The sequence below is a fragment of the Neomonachus schauinslandi genome, chromosome 10 (genome assembly GCF_002201575.2).
Source record: "Neomonachus schauinslandi chromosome 10, ASM220157v2, whole genome shotgun sequence".
NCBI lineage: Eukaryota > Metazoa > Chordata > Mammalia > Carnivora > Phocidae > Neomonachus > Neomonachus schauinslandi.
The window spans coordinates 37334570-37357250 of NC_058412.1; the positions used below are offsets into that span (position 1 = coordinate 37334570).

Below are 22681 nucleotides of genomic sequence, written 5' to 3' on the forward strand. Positions count from 1 at the left end.
CCCGCCCCCCCCCCCCCCCCTCGCCCCATCCCATTTTCTCTGGCTGACATCATTCCACTCAGCTCGCAGATTTTTCTCCTTTAATCACTTTGGTCAAAACAAATGACCCATCTCTGCTGACTTCACCCGCTTTTGAAATTTTGAACTCTGAGTCAACATTAGCTTCCTTGCTCCACACCCCGAAAAACACTGCCTCTCTGCCCACACGCTGGACTTCCTTTGTTAACCCTTTACCTCTGTGCCCACCTCTTCCAAGAGGACCTCCCACATTAGATGTGGGGATGCACAGAGAATAAAAATCCCAGGTGCCTGCCAGTCAGAAAATGTAGAGTCAGTTATAAGACAGGGTCTGTGAACTTGAATAAGACAACCCTGCGGTCCCTCTGAGCAGGTAGAGGTCTTGTTCTTCTGGTTTGGTGGTTTTCAAGTCCAAGGGCTTTTAGGGGGCAGAGTCCCTACTTCAAACAGAGTAGCTCTTCATTTGTCTGGTCTGGATACCTGGCTTCTATAAAAGCTGTCATTTCAAGAGAGTGTTTTGAGGCCCAGCAAATTGAAAACCACTGGTCCAGAAGGGCTGGCTCACTTCTGGCTTCCTCCATGGGTTTTAGTTCAATGCCTTGGGCCCACATCTAAAATAGTCCCATTTCTGAAGAAGCCCGTCAGGTATCTGAAGACGATTATGGGTCTCTGCTCCCTTTGCTCACTCCACTTCAGGCCTTCCGCCCAAGCCAGACACCCTGACTCTTTCGGCTGCTGCCCAGGTCCTGGCTGGATGGGCTGATGTCCTTCTGCCAGGGAGACCCAGTTTGATTTGTAACTCGGGGTGCACGCAGGCTGAGCCCTCACTCTGCCAGACACCACATGCCTATTCAGGGACCTTGACCAGGCCCTTCTCCTTCCCGGGGCTGTTTCCCATCAGTATAAGGAGAGATTTGCTCTAGATGCTCCTGAGTGCTTCCAGCTTTAAATGTTTTGAGGCCAAGGAGGTTCCTGATGGGAGGTCCCCTTGTTCTCCAATCTCTCCAGTTGGTGAGTTACTCTGCTTCACTGTTTTCCAAGGGTGACCCTGTTAAGCTGGGTACAAGGAGAGCTACACTATGGAGACCCAATGGGGATGGACCCTGTTTTCTTTAGAAATTTGATCCAGAAATTGGCTACAAAAGCCAATGACTTTTTGCCCTCCAAAGTTCTTTTTTATTTCTCACCCAGACCAAGGGCTCACTGCTTTATACTGCCCAGCTCCTGACCTCAAGGTCCCTGCTGGTTCCAGAAATCAGCCAGGCACCCCTCTTCCTGGCATCCCCACAGTGCCTGCCCCTCCCACGGCCTGACTTTGCCCGCACGGAGCACCACATCTCGGCACGTCCAAAAGTTGCAGGAAGATTGAGGGAATAGAGTGATGGTGGACAGGACTGAGGGCCAGAGAGGGGGCTGGTCCCCAAAGCAGGGGGCTGGTGGCCGGCCCTGAGGATCCCCCTCCCGCCCCCCGCGAGAGCTGCCCGGGACCTCCCTGTCGTACCTGAGAGGAGCGCCTGGCCCGTGAACTGCCCGTACACGGAGGCAGCATGGGGAAAGGCATTGAAGGGCGGGACCGAGGCACCGGCTGGGACCCCGGAGCCGACTTGCTGCAGATCCAAAAAGGCGGAGCTAGATAAAGAGGAAGGGGTGGAGCTAGAACTGGACACCTCGGGGGTTTCCTGCTTTATGGCGAAGGGTGAATGAGGATCTGCCGGAGGGAGGGAGACAACAAGGAGAGAGGGGTGTGAGATGATGGGGTGGGCACATGCACGAACCCAGCCATGAGATGTGGGGGGGGGGGGGGGGGGGGGGGCGCTGGGGCAGGCGGCTCCTCTCTGAGTCTGGGGGCGGCGGGAGGGGCTGCGCGGGGTCCTCAGGGTGAGTGAGGGAGGGGGAGAGAGAAGCTCTGCCTCCCTGCTGTGCCTCTGCGCGTGCGGAAGGACAGTGTGTGCCCCCTCCCCTCCCCCGCGGCGGTGGGGGAGCGAGGAGGCGCCGAGAAGGCCCTGGGCTACTACAAGGCGGGACCCTCTGGACCTACCTGGAGGCCCAACCGGCCCAGCCCACCTCTCCTCTGCAGGCCCCGGGCCCTAGCGCCCTCCTCCTCAGGGCCAGCCACGCCCTGCCTTCCAGCCCCTCTGTGCAGCTGGGGCCACGCGGCCCAGGACATTTCAGGCATCGTACCTGCCACCACTGGGTAGGTCTGGTGAGTCGAGAGGTTGCGCCCCAAGGGTGTGTTGGAAGGGGTCAGGGTGGCCTTGCCGTCGTCCAGGGCGGCGCTGTTGAGCAAGGGCAGCGGGTAGAGGCCCTGGGGAACAAAGAGAAGTCAGCGCACAGAGGCCCCTGGCAGCAGGCCTCACTAGGGACCCTGAGACCTAATCTCCGCAGAAATGCTCCCTTCTTCACTGTCCCCTTCTTTCCACTCATGCTGGACTCCACTTAGTCTGTTTAATGGGTTCTTATGTTTCTTATTCTCCGACTCCACTCGCAGCCCCATCCCTGGCTCACAGCTTCCCCTCCTGCAGCCCTGGGATTCGAAGCTGGCTGGTGGCCTGAGGGCTTGGCTGCTTGGCCGCCTCCTTCCTTGTCTCCCCACACGGTCTGGACCCGCAGGACGCGGGGCCGGAGCAGTCCGCCGGTGGCGCGGTTCTAAGTGCTTCACTCGATTCATTAGTTTATTCCTCTCCAGATCGGAAGCACAGCCACAGGGAAGGCCACGAAACCCGGCATGTTCCCCTATGGGGCAGAGCCAGGATTGAAACCCAAGGGGTCCGGCTGTCATGTCCATGCTCCCAAATGCTGCCCTAAACTGGATGACGTCATGACCGTGTCTGTTTGCAAAGAGCTCATATGAGAGCTTTGCCCATGTTACCCTGTCCACTGACCCCCAACAGCCCTGTGACGTGGGCAAGCGATGTTGTGTGTGTTTTATATGTGGAGAGCCTGAAGCCCAGAGAGGCAAGTCCCCAGGCAAGAATGACACAGGTACTAAACCACCCCAGGTGCTCTTTCCTTCAGGGAAGCGGCAGACGTGCCCCGCCCCTCCCTACACCGGAACAGGGGGCTGTCTTCTTTCTCTCCTCTATATCCAAGTCAATATAAATTCGCTGCTTCCGCTGGAAGGTGATCCTTGGGGTTAATTTTGTTAAGAAAAAAAAAAAAAACTCGATCAAGTACCTGCGGCGTTTTCTTTCTCCCTTGTTCAGTTACAGGCAAGCGTGCACCACCCCTCCCCGTGACTCCCTGCCTCGAGGAGACAAGACAGCACACGCAAGCACACACCTGTCCCCCACGAGTGCATCACACACGTCACAAATACACTCTGTGTGCAACAGTAAAATCAAGGAATGCTCCGCGGTTACATAACAGCCGCACTAAAGGCAGTCACTTCCAAGGATTTCCGTGGAGCCGGGTTCTCCAAGGGGCCCAGGCGCTTTCTGGTTGCCTGCCAGGCACTTTTGGAAGCTGCAGGCAATTCTAGAGGCCACCAGGGCGTCATTATCGTGTAGCCGAGATTACTGACTAATGGTGCTCTGGTTCCATGCATTCCGAGGGGGGCTTGCTTTAAGGCGGGGCGGAGCTGCTTAGAGCCAGGCTTAATGAAATTGAGCAAAATACTAATTTCTAGAGAGTGTAAGAAAAGTTTAAAATGCCTTATGGATGTGTTGATTTGATAACAAATACCTACTCAAAATCCCATAGTTTTCCCAAATCCAGATAATTCAGTGGGGAAAAAAAAAAAATCCCCCAATCCTCCCAAAGTCCCCAGTCATCCCAGTGATGGCTGGATTTCTTCCCGGGATTGAATTTGAATTGGGGTGCAGAGTGGCATAATGCTCTAGCACGAGGGCCAGTTTGAGCCCGGGTCTGCAGTGATCAGCCACGTAGCTGTGGGCTCCTCGACCCCTCTGAGCCATGACTTTCTCATCTTTATAACAGGGAGAATAGAATCTGCATCCCCAGGCTGATGTAAGGATTACATGAGATTTTTTTATACATACATTCAGTGCTTAGCACAGAATGCCCAATACGTTGCTCTAATAGGTATTATTATTTGTGAATTCTGTGAAGAGTCATAAGCTGCAAAATTCTCAGTCTGTGTCATAATATTCACATTCTGCTGATCTGTTCTTGTTGCACTTGTAAAATAGAGGACAAAGAACCTCACTGTGACTCCTAGCTATGCCTGGTGGTGAAATAGCAACCAGGAGTGAGGCCACATGGCATTTCCGTTGAATGCTTTCCCCCTTGTTGATCTTACAGGAAAGATGATTGTGCCGTCCCCCGATCCTGAGGTCGCCTTCCTGGGCCCAGGCGAGAGCACACAGTGTCCTTTGATGGCACAGTCCGAGTCACCAAGGCCAGGAAAGGCAGGGGCTCAGACCCAAGGAGCCCTCAGCACAGGCTGGATGCTCCCTGCCCCTCACCACCCAGCCAGGTGAATGAATGAGCAAGTAGGAGACTGACTGCGGGAGGAATGAATCATGGATGGACACTGCTGAGCCTCTCTGTTTCTCCAGCCTTCAAGTAAGAACTGACATAGAAGCATCGTATCTAAAAACAGGATGCCAATGGGCCAGTCTGAATGAAACCAGGGCCGGCAGACCTGAGCTCCACAACCGTCCGCTCCCCCAGGCTCTGTGTACCTTCCCTGGCCCTGGGTTATCGAAACACAAATGCAAAGACTGGTCTCCATGGTCCCCGAGGTCCCTGTGGCTCTAAGACTCTCTAAGACCACGGTTCCCATGCGCGTGGGCCAGCTTGGTGCTGGTCTCAGTCTTCCTGTCATCAGGCAGGGCCCTCTGGGGGCTCAGCCATGGAGCCAGGAGATGGCCCTGGGACCCAGCGGGTGCTCAGCATCTCAGCAGCAGGGTTTCTGCAGGACGGCAGGGGCTTGCACACAGAGTGGGCTCCCTGTGAGCGAGCCCACAGCTGTGGCCCCACTTCCCTCCGGGAGCCATGTGCTGCCTCTCAGATGAGCACCCGGGTCCTCTCCCCAGGTCTGCTGACGGCCAGCTTTCTCTGCACCCCCTCGTGGTGGCCGCGGCCCAGGCTGATAAAATCGCTGACGCAGATTGCCTGCCCAGCTGCAGAGCTGGCGTGGGCCCAGCAGCCCAGACGGTGCCTGGCGACAGTTCAGCTGCTTACTGGCATCGTCCACATTGTCCTGCTCAGACTTTCAAGGCGTAAGGCTTGCCTCACTCCTGGATCAAATGACAGCGTGAGCAAAGTGGGGTGAGCAGAGCCACCCTAAGGGAATTCCTCAGCTGGGATGGGGGGTGGAAGCCACGGCTACTGGGGACAGATGCGTGTGAACGGAGGGAACAACGGTCCTGGAAGTTCTGTCAGAGTTGTGGAGTCTCTGCTGGGCTCGGTGAGGGGAGACCAGTGACATCTCTGTTAGCTTTTCCCAGAAGCTGACCCACTGTAAACCATTTCACCCATCCTGAGCACTAGAAATAAAAACTCCCCTGTAACTTGCAATTTATTGTTCTGGATTTCTCAGCTCACTCACCAATACACCTTTACTGAGTATCTATTCTAAGAGGGGCACCTTGTTGGTGCCAGAGATAAAAAAAAAAAAAAAAGATGCTTCAAGATGCTGCCCTGCTTTATGAAACCCACTGCCTACACCCCTGCCCACTGGACAATTAGAGTACGCCGTGAGAAGTTACTGGAGTGGCGTGTTGGAAGGGCAGAAGCACAGACGAGGGAGAGAGGAAGCATGTCTGAGGGGCAGGGCATGATTCATGGGTAAGTGATGCTTGAGCTGAGTCATAATGGCCAAGCGGTACTTTTCCAGGCAGAAAGGTGGAAAGCAAGGTGCTCTGCGGGGCGGGCATGCAGTGTGCCAGTGCAGAGGGGTGTGAACGAGCATGACATGCTCGCGAGCGTGAGTAATGCAGATCAGTGGTGTGCAGGTGTGAGCGGCCAGAGGTAGGCTGGAGGTGCTGGTCGAGGTCATGGTGTAAGGCTTTGAGCAGCCACTTCAGAGCTGTGGGACCTGACGCTGCGGTCTGGGAAAGCCCCAGAGGACAGAGGGATGGCACGGCCTGGGTGTGGTGCTCTTCCAGAAAGGGCGGAGCTCAGAGGCTAAGGGTGACGGAAGGCAAGAGGGCTGGGGAGAGGAGGAAGGTGCCCGCATCTGGTAAAAGAAAGTGTTTCTTGGAGCTGCATGCAGCATGCACCCTGAGCCCACTGGCACAGCTTCTAGTTGCTTTGGTGGCAAGACTGCAGGCTGACTAGGAGTTTTCCAGAGACGGTGCTTTGCTGGGCCCCTGCCCACCACTGCTCCAGGGCTCACCTGGCTGCTCACCTGCTCGCCTTTGGTGTGGCTCGGGGAGGCGTAGGCCTCCGGGTAGTGCTGCCTCTCGAATGGGCACTCGAGCGGCTCAAGGTGGTGCTGGCTGAAGGCGTCCGTGCGCAGGTGCTTGCGGGGCCCGCTGCTGCTGCCCTGGGAGTCGATACTCAGCCGGCAGCTGTCCTGGTCACCTGGCATCCCCAGGCGGGGAGAAAGCTTTCAGGGGACCCAGCTACCCCTGCCCCAGGCCAGAGTGGAGGGGCAGACTCGGGCTGCAGAGGGACGGGAAGGATCCGGCTCCGGGCCGGGCGACTGTGGCCAGCTTAGGGCAGGCCATGTGCTGTAGGTGGGAGTCGCCGGCACCTGCAAAGTCCGGAGCCACCAGTCCCCTGGAGCCTGAGCAGACTGCCCTCCTGCACCCCCAACCTGCCCTCTGGTTCCCCAACACTCACTGTCGTCCATTTTCCTCTTGCTGTCGCTGCCAGGTTGAGCGATCCCCAGGAGCCCGTTGATGGAGTAGGTGGAGCCCAGAGAGTCTGACTGGGGTGACTCTGGGGGCGTTACGGCTGAGCTGGGGACTGCGGTGGGATGAGAGGGAGAGGGTCAGCATGTGCAGGGGACACCCCTCAGAGCCCACTGGCAGGAGGGTATCTTGGAGTCGAGGCTGCCTGAAGTGTTGCCACCCCTAAGTATGTCAGTGCATCTTTCCTGGGACCCAGCGAGGCTTTGTCCCTGCAGAAGGGCTCAGTCCACGCCGGGGGTGTGTCTGTGTGGGCGTGTGTGTGACTACGGGTTTGCAGGTGGGTGTGCGTGTGCGACGTTGAGCCTGCCAGCACATCAGCACTCACTCAGCGTATGTCCTGGGCTCAGGGACTTGGTGGCCACGCAGCTGTCCATGGGGAGGTTGAACGGTTGCTGCACTTTGGTCCGGATGATTCTGTAAGGAAGATGAGAAGGGCTATTAGAGAGAAGAGGAGGAAATAGGACTCACGCGGCCCCGGATCCTGTGCCTTTTTGAGAGCTCACTTGGGTATCTTAGAGGCACCTCGAGTACAACCTGTCTAAAATCAAACCCCTGACCTCACTCCTCACACCTGGTCCTTCCCAGTGTTCTGTTTCGTGATCAGTTCCAATGGTCACTCAAGGTGGAAATATAGGTGGAGCTTTACATCTGCCTTCCCCCCCCCATCAAAGCCATCATGAGGTTCTGTGGGTTTGATCTTGTAAACCTCTCCAGCATCGACTCCTCTCTGCATGTCACTGTCAGCAACATAATGCAAGCCACCACCAGCTCTCTCCACCGCCCCCCCACCCGGGATCACTCACTGGCCCACCTCTATCTGCTCTTGACCCTTTCTAATCTATTCTCCCTATTGTAACCAGAGTGGACTTTTTGAAATGCAAGTCAGCCTCCTGCTTACAGTCTGCCAAGTTTCTTATAGGTCACAGGCAAGAATATGTGACATGGCCACCAGCCTCTAAAGGGCAGTTTTTGCTGACATTTCCACCTCACCTACCTCGTGCTCCCCTTCTATCTGCTGGCTTTCTTTCCGCTTCTTGTCTAAGATCTGTGAGCCACAGGGCCTTTGCATATGCTGTCTCTAAGCTCCTTTGGCTTCCCTTTTCACCTAGTTAACTCTTATTCATTGTTTCTTACTCAGGGACATCTTTTCATTCCTTCCTAAACCAAGCACCCTATGCTAACTCACATACCTCATGTTCCTCTCCTTAGGAGGACTTAGAGCTGCATTTTTACAATTGTGTGTGTGGGCACTTGATTAGTACTTGATTAGTGTCTATCTTCTCACTAGACTATAAGCTCCACAAGGACAAGGATTGTGTGTTCCCAGGGCCTAGCACATTATGAGTGAATTACGTATATAGGAATGAATGAGTGAGTAAATGATTGATTGAGGCTGTGAGTGAATAATTGAAAGACCAAACAATTGAGTGAATGCTTGAATGAGGGCCAGGTTAGGGGTCGTGTGGCCCAGGAAAGGGTCACTTCGAGTTTCTTTTATTGAATGAAAGAGGATATAGCGTGTGAGGAAGGAAACTGGCGAAGTACAACCCGGGGTCGGGTGGGGTGGGGTGGGGTGGGGGCGGGAGTGTCGCAGAGCAGTGGGGAGGTGTGATACCTGCCCCACGGCACCTGGGGTGCTTCCTGCTTAATTCTTCAGCAGGAGGCCCCTTCCTAGGTTCTGTTCCACCCAAGCCAGGCCCTTCTTTGGGTCTCCGTCACGGTTCCCCCAAAGCCCAGGTGCCCTGCTCCCCGCGCCCCCCCCCACCCTGGCTGCTGAGTCCCTCTCACCTGTTGATGGAGCTGACACTGGGCACAGTGTCATTGTCACAGACACCCTCCGCCAGGAGCCGGTCTCGGATCTCCCAGGCAAACATGGTGGGGTTCTGCCGCTTATAGTCTCCAATCTTCTCCACCACCTTGGGGGTGGCCACCTTGGGCTTGGAGCCCCCTATCACTCCAGGCCGGATGCTGCCGGTCTCGTAGTACCTACTCCAATAGAGAACCCCAAAGAATTACCCAATAAGCAGGTGGGGTCTTCGGGCAGGGACTTAGCCAGAGACTCTTGTTCCTCTCTAAGGCTTCAGGGGGTAAAATGCACCCCCAGGGCTGGCCTCAGACACTTGATGTTCTTGGCACTGTCTGTTTCCCTTGCATGAGTACGTTTACGCTGCTGCCAAACCAGAGCCCTCTGCTAAAGACTTCACCCTGGGGTGCCTGGGTGGCTCGGTTGGTTAAGCGACTGCCTTCGGCTCAGGTCATGATCCTGGAGTCCCGGGATCGAGTCCCGCATCGGGCTCCCTGCTCCGCAGGGAGCCTGCTTCTCCCTCTGACCCTCCCCCCTCTCAGGTGCTCTCTGTCTCTCTCATTCTCTCTGTCTAAGATAAATAAATAAAATCTTTAAAAAAAAAAAAAAAAAGACTTCACCCTGGACACCTGGCTTCTCTCTCTTTCCCTCCTGCCAGTCTCCTGCATCTGACCTCCTGCCAGAGCCACCTTCGGCACACGAGCGATTTCCCTTCTTAGAAAGGAGGTTTTGCTGCGCATGCTCCGTGCGTACATATAGGTTCACAGTGGTGGGTTTCTCTACGCCGCTTTCCGGGGTTAAAGCTTGACTCACCGTTCTTGGCCATCCTGGCTTTACCCCTCCCCAGGAAGCTAGTTTGGATGGTTGGGCCCTCTGCTCTGTCTTACTGGTTCACCTTTGCTCCCCTACCTTCTCCCCCAGCCACCACCTCCCAGCTGGCCACTGGTTCTCTACCAGATTACATGGTTCAGGTGGAAGCTATTCTTCCTGGACTCTGGAATGCTAGCCTGGCCTGGATCCCTGGCCATGTCTGACCCCTTAAGCCAAGCCTGCTGTCCCAAGCTGTCCACTTTTCCTCTCCCCCGAGCCCCCAGCCAGCTGCTTTGGTAGATCCGTGACTTACGTCAGGATAGCTTTCCCCTCTTTGTGGTGGAAACTCTCTGGTCTCCTCTACCACAGAATAAAGTCTGGTTCTTTAAAACTCTGCTTGTCTGGGCGCCTGGGTGGCTCAGTTGGTTGGGCCACTGCCTTCGGCTCGGGTCATGATCCTGGAGTCCCGGGATCGAGTCCCACATCGGGCTCCCTGCTCAGTGGGTGGTCTGCTTCCCCCTCTGCCCTCTTCCCTCTCGTGCTCTCTGTCTCTCATTCTCTCTCTCTCTCAAATAAATAAATAAAATCTTAAAAAAAAAAAAACTCTGCTTGTCTGTCATAGCCATCCCGGGCTCAGCTCTCGGGGACACTGCAGCCCATCTTGGGAGCCTCTCTCCTGACCCGAACCAGGGAGTGCTCTTGCCATTGGCAACTTTAGTCAGGAAGCCAGGACTCTCCGCAGTTCAGCTACAGTCAGGTCCCTTTGCCTCTTTAAACCAGAACTCCTGCTGAACCCGCCTGTGAGCTGGGTGAGGGAGACAAGTGCACTGAGCCGATGCCAAGCCCCCAGTCCCCCAGGGCAGGGGCATTTGGAGAGTGGCTCTCCAGACTGTGCTGTGTCAGCCCAGACGCAGGGCTTTGCTGCTCCTGGTCCTTCCTGAACCTTTGGGTCAGTGGTCCTCAACTCTGGCTACAGAAAATTGAAATCCCTTGAAGGAGCCTTAACACTATACAAAAACTTGGGCCCGTTCTCCTAAAGTTCTGCTTTAGTGGGTGTGGGCTGGGGCCTAGACATAATTTTTTTTTTAAATTAGGTTTCCCTAAGTGACTCTAATGTGCAGCCAGGGTGATGAACCACTGCTCTGGAGTGAGTGTTCATGACTGGTACATGGTCATCTCCTAAAAATCACAGCACCCAGGCCTGGCTCCTGGAGGGGATGCTGTGATTTATATGTAGGTCTGGACCAGGCCTTAAGGATCTACATCTCATCAAGGAACCCTGGTGCTTCCGTGGCAGGTGCTCTGGGAATTAATTCTGAGAAGCACACTCAGACATCTCTCATGCGGGGGGTTAGACTGCAGGAGCCACCTCTGATCTTGAGTCCCCTTCCTAGTGGCTGCATTTCCCTCGGTCTCAGCCAGGGTGGAGGTGGGGTGCTTTGGGGAAGATTCTCCTGCTTTAGGAGTAGAGAAGCCCCTAAAAAAGAGATGGAGCAAAGGAGAAAAGCGAGAGGGAGAAATGAAAGGAAGGAGAAATGGACAAAGAAGGAAGCAATGACAGGAAAATAACAGAAGAGCAGTGGGCGGGGAGGCCCGGAAGCACCACGGGGGGGACGGAAGCTGGACATCTGAAAGACCGAGTGTCCCAGGGGCAGGGGCATGGCTGCCAGGTGGGCTGCTCCAGGCAAGCCCTGCAGGGAAGGTGGCACGTGGTGAATTTCGTGCTTACCTGCCAAGGATCTTGCTGACACAGCCATGGCTGACTCGGAGCTGGCGGGAGATGTCACAGGGCCGCACGCCCTGGTGGGCCAGGTCCACGATGCGTTGACGCACCACTTCAGGCAGGGGTCTGCCGTTCACAAAGGCCCCTCCCAGCTGGTTCAGCCCTCCGTGGCCTAAGAAGACAGTAGTCCCAGGAACAGCTATCAGGGCCGGGCAGGGCAGGGGGGTAGGAATTAGCCCTTGAGTGTGGGTGCGGTGTGCATGCGCCACGGTGTGCGTGTGAACTCTCACCATCGTGCCCTCTGATGCTCCTGCTGATGGACCGCCTCGTCTCCCCCACTGCAGAGGGAGGCTAGCTCCCGTTGGGGAGGGTCACATATGATGCCGGAGGGACACATTGCAATCTGGGGACCGCTTTGGCCTGCTCAGTCTCCTCTCAGACCTTCAGCCCTTCACTCTGAATAACAACTAACTCCCCACCTTCTTCCCTCCCTCCAAAAAGTATATAAAGAGTTGGAGGTGCAGGGTCTTCCTACTCTGATGCTGAGCTGTGTGATGCTGGTGAATGTCCCCTCTCCTCTCTGGCTCTCCTTTTCTTATCTATAGAACGAGAGCATAGACTAAACCAGCGGTCTTTATGTTTGTCTTTGTCTTTCTTCTTAACACAGAGCCAGATTTTATCAGCACAAGTGCATTGAGAAACACAAACACAAACAAACAAAAGCAGAGCTTCTGTGGTTGAGCTGAGGCAGATTGGGCCCAGGCCTTGTCCGTGGGCTCCCAGCCCTAGTGAGCCCATGGCTTCTCTCTCTAACAGGCCAGAGCACTACAAGGGCAGGCAGAGATCTCCCTGGCACGCGTTCGCAGAGGTTCCAGGGACATGACATGGCGGGCTGCAAGCTGTTGTGCAGAACATGGACGTGCCGTGGATGTGTGTGCATGTTCCTTAGCTGCCTTGCTGCCTTGCCCTCTGCCCCCTGGCCCCAGCCTGTGTTTCATTCTGAGCCCATCTACCTAGTCAAGCATGTATGTACTGAGTGCCTACATGTGCCAGGCAATCTACCAGGTCCTGCAGGTGCCCAGGTGAATAAGGCAGGTGTGATCTCTGTTCTTGTCTCATGGGGTTTACTAAAGTGAGGGCCCAGACCAACAAACAGCCAGTCACCTGACCACGTGACCACTGCTGGGGCCAGGGCCAAGTAGGGGGTTATGGGGACCACTGGTGGGGACCAAGCCCAGGCTTAGGGACTCTAGAAGGGTTCCTGGAGAAGTCTACATTTTGACTGAAGGTAAAGAGGTGTTCACCAAGGGAAGGAGGGAAGGGAGAAAACTGTTCCAGGCAGTGGGAACAGCATGTGCGAAGGCTTAGAGGCAAGAAGGTGCTTGCCCGTTAGATTTACCAACCTTCTCAAATCTTGCAAATCTGGTGACCCAGGCTGGGCTCATTCTGGGGCTAAGATCACCCTGTTGTTGATGAAGAGACTGGGGCTTGGAGGGTGTGAGTAACCTGCTTTCCATGACTTATGTGACTCAGCCTGTATGAGGCGCTGCCAGGCTCTGGCCAAGGATTAAGGCTTCCATCAGTGCTTCTTGGGTTGAGCCCTGTTCTATGGCCAGAACCAACCCTGGAACCTTGGCCCTGCAGCCTGTGCTGAAGGTGCCATGATCCGGGCATGAAGGACACCTTTTCATACGAGGGCGTGATTTGGTGATCTGGCTGGGATGGTAGAGCTCGAGGGGTAAGAGTCAGGGGGAGGGGGTAGGCGAGGAGGAAGAGCCAGCCGCGAGCCTTCCGTGTGAGCCCGTTAAGGACTCTTTATGGCCGAGGGTGGGAAGTGCCTCTGCTGGGCACACAGTGCCCATTACTGCCCACGGACTTAGCACATTCAGAACTGCCTTGCCATGTCTCCTCGGGGGCCCAAGCTGGCTTCGGCAGAACAGTCAATTTCTCTTAAAAGAAAAAAAGAGGCTGTAAGTCTCTGGCCTGGGCACTAAGTCAGGAGGAACAAGCCTGCTGGCCAAATACCCAGCAGGAGGGACACAGTGATCCATCTCCGTGGTGGAGGCAATTGGGTGAGCTTGGACACAATTTCCACTGTCCCATACAGCTTGTCCCAGCGAGTGCTTTTCCACAAGGGCTGGGAGGACATCCCAGATGGCTCACTTCTGAGCCCCTTCCACTGGCTTTTCACGGCCACAGGCCATCCTTGGAGAATGGCTTAGCCATTTGACCCTCACTCCATCCTCGTGGTCTTTTGGCTCTTTGGGTCCAGACACTGAACACAAGGGGGCGCCAGACAGCCACCCAAACGCAGACAAGACCTTGAGACCCGCCAGCTTTGTCCCCATTTTCCAGAACTTAGGCTGCCACCTCAACCACCAAGCCTCAGGTGTTTGTGCTAGGACCTCTATATCTGGAAGCAAGGTTTCCTACAGGTGGAGTTCTTCACCCCTAGAAAGGTAGCAGGTTTAAAAAACCAAGCACCACTTTTGGGGTGACCTGAATTGGGTATTGTGCCTTAAAAAAAAAAAAACCAACCCTGTCTGTCTCTCTATTGAAAAACTATGTGGGCTATTGTCCAAAATCTTCCTGAAGGACTGATCAGGATCCTTAGAGACCCAAGCCCTCAGGAACCCTCCTTGAAACCTTATCTATTAGATCATCCAGCATCAGTGTGAAGGGAAAGGGGTACTCATACCTCTGGCCCTTAAACTATAAATTATCTAGTGCTTTATTTTATTTTACTGGCTTTGAATGACTTTGTGTTGCTGTACAAAGAGCATTGGGCCAGATTCCTGCATTGACTCTGCCTGTTTTAATTTTATCATTTGAGAAAGTGGTTTTTTTTTTTTCCCCCAGCCTTACTGTTCCCATCCATTGAATGGGACTTCTTGCTGTGTCTGCTGCTGACCTATAACAACTGCTATAAAAAGATGGGGAAACGAGGATGTAGGAGTGTTTGGTTTGCTGAAAATTTTGATTTCATGCAAAATTCTTCTTATTTTTAATATTTACGTGGTTGAATGTTATGACCCCAAGCTTGGCCTTAGGGCTGGAACAGTGGTTCTCAAACTTGAGCATGCATCGGAATCACTTGGGGGGCTTGTTAAATCATAGGCTGATGAGCCCAATGCTCTGAGTGTCTGAATCAGCAGGTCTGGGATGGAACCAAGAATTTGTTTCTAGGAAGTTCCCAGATGCCGCTTGTCTGGGGCCACATGGCGCAAACTACTGTTTTAGGCTGGACGATGGCTGGTAAAGAAAATCAAGAGAGGAACTAAATACTTGTACCCTTACCACCTCGGCCCCGCCAGTTTTAAAAAATAATAATTCATACTGTTTGTATATCATAGTTTTCATTTCTTCACGTATGAAGTGCCTACCATGAGGGTGCAAAGCACTGAGGAAACCATCTTGAAAAGGACAAGAAACTGGCCCTCAAGGAACTTACAATCTTCGGGGGATCCAATCACATATATTGGGAATCACCATGCTAAGGGAGAAGTTTCTTTTTTTTTTTTTTAAAGATTTATTTATTTATTTGAGAGAGTGAGAATGAGAGAGAGAGAGTACATGAGAGCGGGGAGGGTTAGAGGGAGAAGCAGGCTCCTCGCCGAGCAGGGAGCCCGATGCGGGACTCGATCCCGGGACTCCAGGATCATGACCTGAGCCGAAGGCAGTTGCTTAACCAACTGAGCCACCCAGGCGCCCCATGGGAGAAGTTTCTTGAGAGAGGTTAAGTTCAGGTGCTAGGGGAGCCCATAAGTGGTCAGTTGGAGGTTGCAGGGAGGGATGACTAGGAGGTAACCAGGGGAAGAAGTTTCCACAGGAAAATAAATCCATGCACAAGGTCTTGGTGCTCTCAAGATATTGGAAGACACTTACTGTGGTGTAGGACAGACAGGTAGCAGAGTCTGGAAAGAGCCTGCTGGCTGAAGATGGCGATGGCCCCTATGGTTTGAGGTTTTGAGCTGAGTCCCTGTAATGGAAGGACTTTTGTCCTTCCTGTGTCCGGTGTGGGGGAGTGGACTCCTTTGGGTGAGTCACCACCAAATGCCCAGAGGTGGGTGCAGCCTTCCTTCCTGCACCGGGAAGGGCTGGGCCGCCCACTGTGCTGACCACCTTTCCATGCAGCTGTGGACGGGGTGGGCTTTGAGGCCGGAAGCCAGGAATGAGTGGGAGCCCCTGGTTGGGCTAGGGGGAAGGTGTGAACCAGAAAGAGGTTTGAAGCTTCCTAAGCAAAGGCCCTTTGCATGGTCTGGAGCATCGTGGGTGGGGAGCTGTGGGTATGGAAGAGGAAGACAAGCCTTCTGGCTGGACACGAGCAGGTTCTGAGTGTGAAGGCCCTCAGACAAAGGGATGCCAACTTTCCCAGGGCCGGAGAGGACTATTCTACAGTGAGGGGTCTGGAAGCCTGCAAAGCCCCAGCTGAACAGAGATGTATACTATGGAGAAGTGACCAGGTAGGGAGGAATTAGGGCTTTCTTTGGTCATTTCTTCACCCCTTATAGAGCTCTGAGGAGCAGGAATGGTAGAAGGAAAAGAGAGGCTCATCGCACAAAACTCCTGTTACAGGCACCAATCCCACACCCTTAAGGCACACGGAGAGTTTTCCCGGGTCCCCGTAGTCCTCTGTACGAGTCTCCATCATGGCACTGATTACATTAATCAGTCTCTTTGTTTATTCTCTTTAAGGGCAGAGGCCCTGTCTTTGTCTACCTGGCACCTGTCACAAAAGTCTAATTAATGATTCCATATATACATGTGACAGAAAAATGCTTTCCAAATGTGAGGGCCCGGTGTGCAGCCACTGTGTAGACTCCCCACAGTGGGATCCCTAAGTGGCCGACTCCAGTACTTTCCTCTTTCTTCCTGTCTCGTTCCTCACGCCTCTGCCCAGTCCAGAGTGACACACTGGTTCAATGGGTTGTTCTGGGAAAATTTCCCCTTAACTACCTGGGGGTTTTTGCTTTAGCTCCAAAGGGTGGCAAGGTGGCAGGACTATCATGGGAGGGGCGGTGGCTGCCTTGAGGTGTCCCTTAGATCACACGGTGCCTACTCCCCTTGCACAAAGGAATGGCCTTGCTGTGAAGCAGGCTCTGACGTACTTAGCCTGGTGATGTTGTCATCCCCTCTGCCGCTCCCCACCCCCCACCCCCCCACCCCCGCTCGCTTGCTCGCAGGCAGGTGGTCTCCCACTGTAACCTCCCAGCTGCTCCCCTTGGCCCGGTGCCTTTCTGGAATAAAGGCCAGGGTCTCTGCCTCATACCACTCCTAGAGAAAATGTTCCAGGACCACGGAAACCTAGCGTTCCAACCTCTCGTTCCACCTCCCACTGCGAGCGTGCACACCGGATGGCACCGGCATCCATGGCTATGGGTCACCCAGGCACCCGGGCCTTGCTGCAGCACAGAAGGGGCGGGCGTGCGGAGAAGCAACATTCCGCATCTGCCTTCAGCCCCGACCTGCTGCATGGCCTTGGTATCGGGGCCTTGCCCCTCTCCTCCCCAGGCTAACTGGAGCCAAGAGACAGTAGCTGGCTAAAGCTGTGGCTTATGCCTCTCCTTCATTTCGCATTGACCCCATCACCCTTCTACCTGTTCTGGAACGCTACTCCATAAATTATCCTCATATTTCTTTTATGTTATTTACCTCTCCCTTTCTACGAGGTCTTTCCCCTGGGCCTACAAACACAATGAAATTCATCTATGCTGCCTCCCCACCCCTGCCCCCTCCCCCCAATATTCTCCCCTTGACTGTGAACTTTTTTCTTACTATTGTTTTAGACCAGATTTCTCAAGAAGTAGTCATACCTGCTGTTCCCATTTCTTTTCATTTCCTTCCTGGCTGCTCATTGGTTACCCTGCCACCCCTCGGGCTGAGCATGTACTCAGACACTCAGTACTGGGTAGAAGGGGAGCGGTGTGGGTGTGACGTTCTCCTCCTTGAGGACGTTTCTGTGACAATGTTGTCTCCTGGTTCCTCATACCTTCAGACCTGCTTTTGTTTCTCTTTACTGGGGTTCTCCTCCCTCCTTGGTTCAATTAGATGTGTCTATTTTTCAGGCTTTTCTTCCTTTTTTTTTTTTTAAGATTTTATTTATTTATTTGAGAGAGAGAGTGAGAGAGAGAGAGCGCACAAGAAGGGGGAGGGGAGAGGGAGAAGCAGACTCCCTGCTGAGCAGGTTGCCTGATGCGGGACTCGATCCCGGGACTCCAGGATCATGACCTGAGCCGAAGGCAGTCGCTTAACCAACTGAGCCACCCAGGCGCCCCTATTTTTCAGGCTTTTCTTAAACCCCAGTGCTGTGCCCACTCTAGACGGTCGTCTCTGGCGATCACCCCCACTCCCACTGTTTTCCCTACTACGCATGCACTGATGGCCCTGTGGGCATCCCCGGCATCTCCAGTCCAGAGCTGTCCCCCTACGTTTATGTTCAGTTTCCTATTGGAAATCTCCCGTTGGGTGATGAGGAGTCTCCTTGCTAGTGCTGTCTTGGTTGGGAACATCACGAGCTGCCGCACAAGCAGAGAACCTGCCCTTTGTGGTGCCACCTTGCACCACACCACCCTGCACCCTCATTGGCCTTCTACAGGACTTCAGAGCTAGTAGCGCGTCCTTCTCCCTTGGGGCTTTTGCACATGCTGTTCCCTCTGCCTGAACTCTTGTCTTCCCCTCTTATCTAGTTAACTCCTACCCGTCCTGTATAGCTTAGCACAAAGTCACTTGGGCTGGGCGGCTTTGCTTTTTCCTACCGAGAAGGTTAGGGCCTGTGTTTAGACAATCTCCACCAATGTCCCTTACCTTTCCTGCCTGGCGTTCATTCAAATTTTAACTTTACATTCATTTGCATGATTATACACACACAGGAGTGGCGACTGTCTCGCCCACCAGATTGAAAGCTTCGTGATGGGGGCAGGACCATGTCTGTTTTGTTCATTATTAAATTGGATTAGGCATTCAATTAATATATGCCCCGTGAATTAACTAAGGGCCTTCAGCTTCTTCCATTCTCCCCATATGGAGGACTCACCAAACCATGGCATTTTTGCCTCCTAAATATTTACCTAACCAGTACCTTCCTAGCCATCCTAGCGTTCACACATCCATGTATTCGTGTATCCATTCAATGTATATGTGCTGAGTACCCACCACATGCCAAGCACTTTACTGGAACTGATCATACAGAATTTATGCCTGACCTCATGGAGCCTCCAGGCTAGAAATGGGTAGATATTTACAAAGTAAACACACAAATAATTGTGTAAGTATTGCTTGGATGGTGCTAAGAAGGACACAGTAGGGTACAGTATTAAAGAATAATGGGGGGAAGGTGAGAGATAGAATTACTTCCAGGTGACCCAAGAAAATCTGGGACAAAGGTGAGTAGGAGTTAATTAGTCATGTGGACTCACTGGTCCCTGCACTCAACGTGCACATGTGACTTTTTGCTTGGGAGCAGCGCATCTAAAACCCAAGTCTGACCGTGTCCCTCGTGAAGAAGCCTGCTGGGGCACAGCCCCATCTCCTGCCTGGTGAGGTCTAAGCTACTAAACCTGGAGGAGAGGGTCCACATGAGCTGAGCCTGGCTTACCTTTCCAGCCTCCATCCCTACCTGTCTGAGCCTTATTTCCGATGACCCAGCAATGCGGAATTGCTTGCTGGTCTTTTGCAGCAACCAAATCCTCGCCTGTTGCCTTGTCTGTGCCGCCCTCCATGCCTGCAGCGGCCTTTCCTAACTGGCTCCGCGTCGCTCTGTACTCATGCCTTGAGTCACTTCAGGAAGCTACCTCCTACAAGAAATCTTCCCTGCCCTTCCTGCCTGCTGTCTCTCATCCTTTCTTTTAAACATGCCAGGGCACAGTGTCTACCACTACATGCAGCAGAGAATGTGTCTCTTTATACGGTCTGTGCCCTGCTGCATCGACTGTGGGCCCTTTGAGGGATGACGTGGCTTTTTTTTTTTTTTAATCTGTAAAGCCCTAATATGCTGGTATAATGCTTGGTGCACAGTAGGTACCCAATAAATGTTTGCTAAGTATTGGGAAAAAAGGCAGGAAGGAGGGAAGGAAAGAAGGAACAAAGGAAAGAGAGGGGAGGAAGGAAGGAAGGAAAGGAGAGAGGGGAGGGGAGGGGAAGGAAGGGAGAGAGAGAGGGAGGAAGGAAAGTAAACAGGCCCAAAACAAGCCTAGTGAAGCCCACACATTCTTTGCCCTTTGCAGAATTGTGTCTTCCAAAGTCACATTCTCTTAGACATGAGCTTTTTTAAAAGGGTCCAGGAAAAGAGCAGTTTGCCCTCCTCCAGGAGCCATGGGATGAAGGCAGAGAGGCCTTCCTTTACATCCAACCTTTGACATCGGCATGAAATGTGTGAGCACTTGTCGTGAACTTACGGCCCATTTGGTTCTGCAGGAGCTCTCTGTGGGAGCAGAGCTACTGTGTCATGTCACCCCCATGAGGAAACTGTCACCAAGGCGGGTCTGCCAATTCCGAGGTGAGAAGGCTTTTCCTTCTAACCCTGGCCTCAGAGGGCCTTATGGAGAAAGACGAGGGGTGACCTACACAGGTTGACCCCTACGGGCTTTACAGCTCCAGGGGGGAGACTTTAGTGTGCCTCGAGGGAAAGAGCCACAAGAGACAGCTTGAACTAGGGATGACCATGGTGTAGTGTCAAAAGCTACCCTTCCTGGGACTTGGACACCCCAGAGTCGGAGGCTCCCTTGAGGAGAAGTTTCTGACTCGGGGCTGTTGCACAGGGCTGCCCTTTTATGTCTAACAGGATCCAGCTGGTCAAAAAGAAACTGGTTTCCCAGGTCTCGCTGCCAAGAAGCTCAGCATTGTGCTCTGTGTTCAAGGCTGAGGGCATGACCGAGCCAGTCCTGGAGTCCTGTTTCCTCAGACCTCCTCTGACATTAAGTAGCATGTCAGTCAGAGTCCAGTCAGAAACCAGAAGCCCATTCTTAGGTACTTCAGCAGAGGGGCTTCGGTGTAGGAACTCGCTTCTCTGGGTGCTGGAGGGCTGTAAGAGCACAAAGGAGCCCTGAGGGACCCCTGAGGTACCCCTGAGGTGGGGACTGCAGGAAGAAGCCACTGCTCCTAGCGGGGAGTTAAGGAAAGAGGCCTATTCCTGCCTGATCATTGTCTTGCTCTTATAAGGTCCTAGAATGCCCTAAGGAGCAGGAAATAATCCCAGCTCTGTGTTCCCCGCTCCTGGAGCCCCTGTCTAGGTGGTTCTTCATTGATTCCTGGGCTTGTCCTTGTTGATTTTTTCCTCCTGGTGTGTTGGGCTCTGTCCCTCTCGTGGAGCCTCCCTGCACTTTAATGCAGCCCAAGAGGTCTGCAGGTTGAGGCCATGAGGACAGGCTCCAGCTCCCAACTTCTCACAACCTGAAGTTCTAGCAAATCTGTGGGTCCCCGGAGGCCCCTGGAACAATAGGGTAAGAAGTTTGGCTCCCTTGGAAGCTCTGCCTTCAATCGGCCCAGAGGGTGGGAGGGCTTAGCACTATTCTTTCCTCCTCAACAGGGAGAGAGGGCTGGGAGGGGCGGAGGGAGGGAGACAAAGGGTGGATAAAGAGGTTTCCTTTGGATTAGTCTCTAGCTGAGAAAGAACCACATTTGGCGGGTATCTTGCCAATGTTGGACTTAAAGAAGAGGAAAGAGGGGAAGCAGGAAAGGAGCGAGGGCTATTTTCAGGATTCATCCTCCTTCCCCCATGAGTCAAAGCATAGGAATACCGCTGAGAGCCAGCATGGCGGGAGGTACTGACTCCTGAGCTAGGTTGAACACTCTAAACGCATCTTTTCATTAGTCCTCCTGGCAGCCCTCTGAGGTAGGTAGCCCCTTGTCCCCATTTTACAGATGAGCAGATGAGAAGCAGAGGTCGTGTGCAACTTGCCCAAGGCCGCACCATTCCAAAGGGGCAGAAGTGAGATGTGGGCTTAGGGCCTCCACGCACTGCTCAGGCCCACGTCCTCGCCAGCGTGGCCCCTGGCAGCAGGACAGTCGGCCCCTTCTTCAGAGCCACTGTGTCTTCCCCACGTCACCTACCAAACCCACTTTGGGGTCCTCCCCAGGTTTTCATTTTGTTGAGGCCTAATCTTGCCTTGTCTATGGTTTTCTTCAGGCAGAGGACTCACCGAATTTGGTTCTCTTTCGCCCCCCTCCCTTGCATGTTGGTTCATTCTCCTGCATTCTGTTCCCCTCCGTCGCTCCCCCCCAACTTTGTGCCAAGTCTGTCCCCGCTCCGGGGTTCCTTCCTCTGCCCTCTGTCCCTTGTCCCTTCCCCTTCCGATTGCCCCCCTTGTCTCCATTTCCAGCCCGCACTGACGGCCCCTGCGCCTCCATTCTCAGTCCTCCCAGCCCCTTCCCTGCTCCAGTCCCTGGGTCCTGTCCAAGATGGCAGAGCCCACCCGGGCCACCTCTCCCCTACCCCTTCACCCTCGGCGTTCCCTCCTCTCTGCCTCTGTGCGCCTTTGGCCGGCCCCCTCCCCGCACCATCTTTATTGCCTGCATGACTGCTCAGGTTCTTTATCCCATCTTCCCCTCAAAGGCATTCGGAGCTCGGCCGTTATTCTTGTATTAGCATTGAACCCATTAAAGCTAATTTGTTTGCCCTAATCTCCATTTATTTTTCCCTAGTTGATATTAGATTTCCCTTTCTATTGCTCCAGCATGATTTTCTCTTTGTCTTCCTAATGGTCTACCCCCCTCTCTCTTCCTCTATTAATCTGGTTGGCTTCACTGTATGTTTCAAGGCCTTTCTCTGCCTCCCTCAGCCCTTAGATTAACCCTGTCACCTCTCTCCCAGGAAAAGCCCCAGTGCCTGGATTTCCAGGGATGGAGCTGCTGTAAATGTCAACAGACCTCTAAGCTTCCCAAGAAAAGTCCCATTGGACGAGAGGCCCTGCCCTGTCCAGAAGCCAGTCTGGATGCCTGCACCTCACACTCTGGCCTTTGTGTTCCCCAAAATAGAAGCCTCCCTGGGCCAGCTCCCAGGGAACTTTACTATCCCCTACCTCCTCCCCTCCCCGATTGCCCCTGTCCATGGCCCTCCATCTGAGTCTCATTATTAAGGCCTTTCTCAAGGGCGATGCTTTGCCTGCCCCCTAGATGCCTAGCTCCTTGAGGGCAGGCGTAGCGTATTATCTGGCCGCATAAGCTTGCCTTGCAGGGGGACAGCCGTGCTCCCGCCCTGGCTGCATGCTGGAATCACCTGGGACCTTTGGAAACGTTCTACCTCCAGTCAGTTCAACCAGAGTCTCTTGGCAGGGTGTCCCTGAATCTGTATTTTTTAAAAGTTCCTCTGCTGATCGCCCAGAGTTTATATCCACTCAGTAGATGGTCAATAAATATTTATTGAAAGCATTAATTAATTGATTAAACATAAACTTCTGGTCAGAGGCTGCAGTGGATCTTTCCAGTGCTGGCTCTAGGTTTCCTAGAGGTCATTCTTCTCGGCTCCTTCCCACTGAGCTTAGATACCTCCAGACTCCTGACACGGCATGG

General features: G+C 53.7%; 1 protein-coding gene across 1 annotated transcript in view; it reads right to left on the minus strand.

The window, feature by feature from the left end:
- Window positions 1–22681, minus strand: part of PAX8 (paired box 8) — a 56684-nt gene that overhangs the window by 13321 nt on the left and 20682 nt on the right. Inside the window, exons 3-9 of the mRNA XM_021697723.2 lie at window positions 11183–11348; window positions 8628–8825; window positions 7165–7253; window positions 6769–6894; window positions 6332–6507; window positions 2200–2323; window positions 1520–1726 (exon numbers count right to left, since the gene is read on the minus strand). Coding sequence (XP_021553398.2) covers window positions 1520–1726; window positions 2200–2323; window positions 6332–6507; window positions 6769–6894; window positions 7165–7253; window positions 8628–8825; window positions 11183–11348 — 1086 coding nt within the window. The remainder of the gene's footprint in view (window positions 1–1519; window positions 1727–2199; window positions 2324–6331; window positions 6508–6768; window positions 6895–7164; window positions 7254–8627; window positions 8826–11182; window positions 11349–22681) is intronic.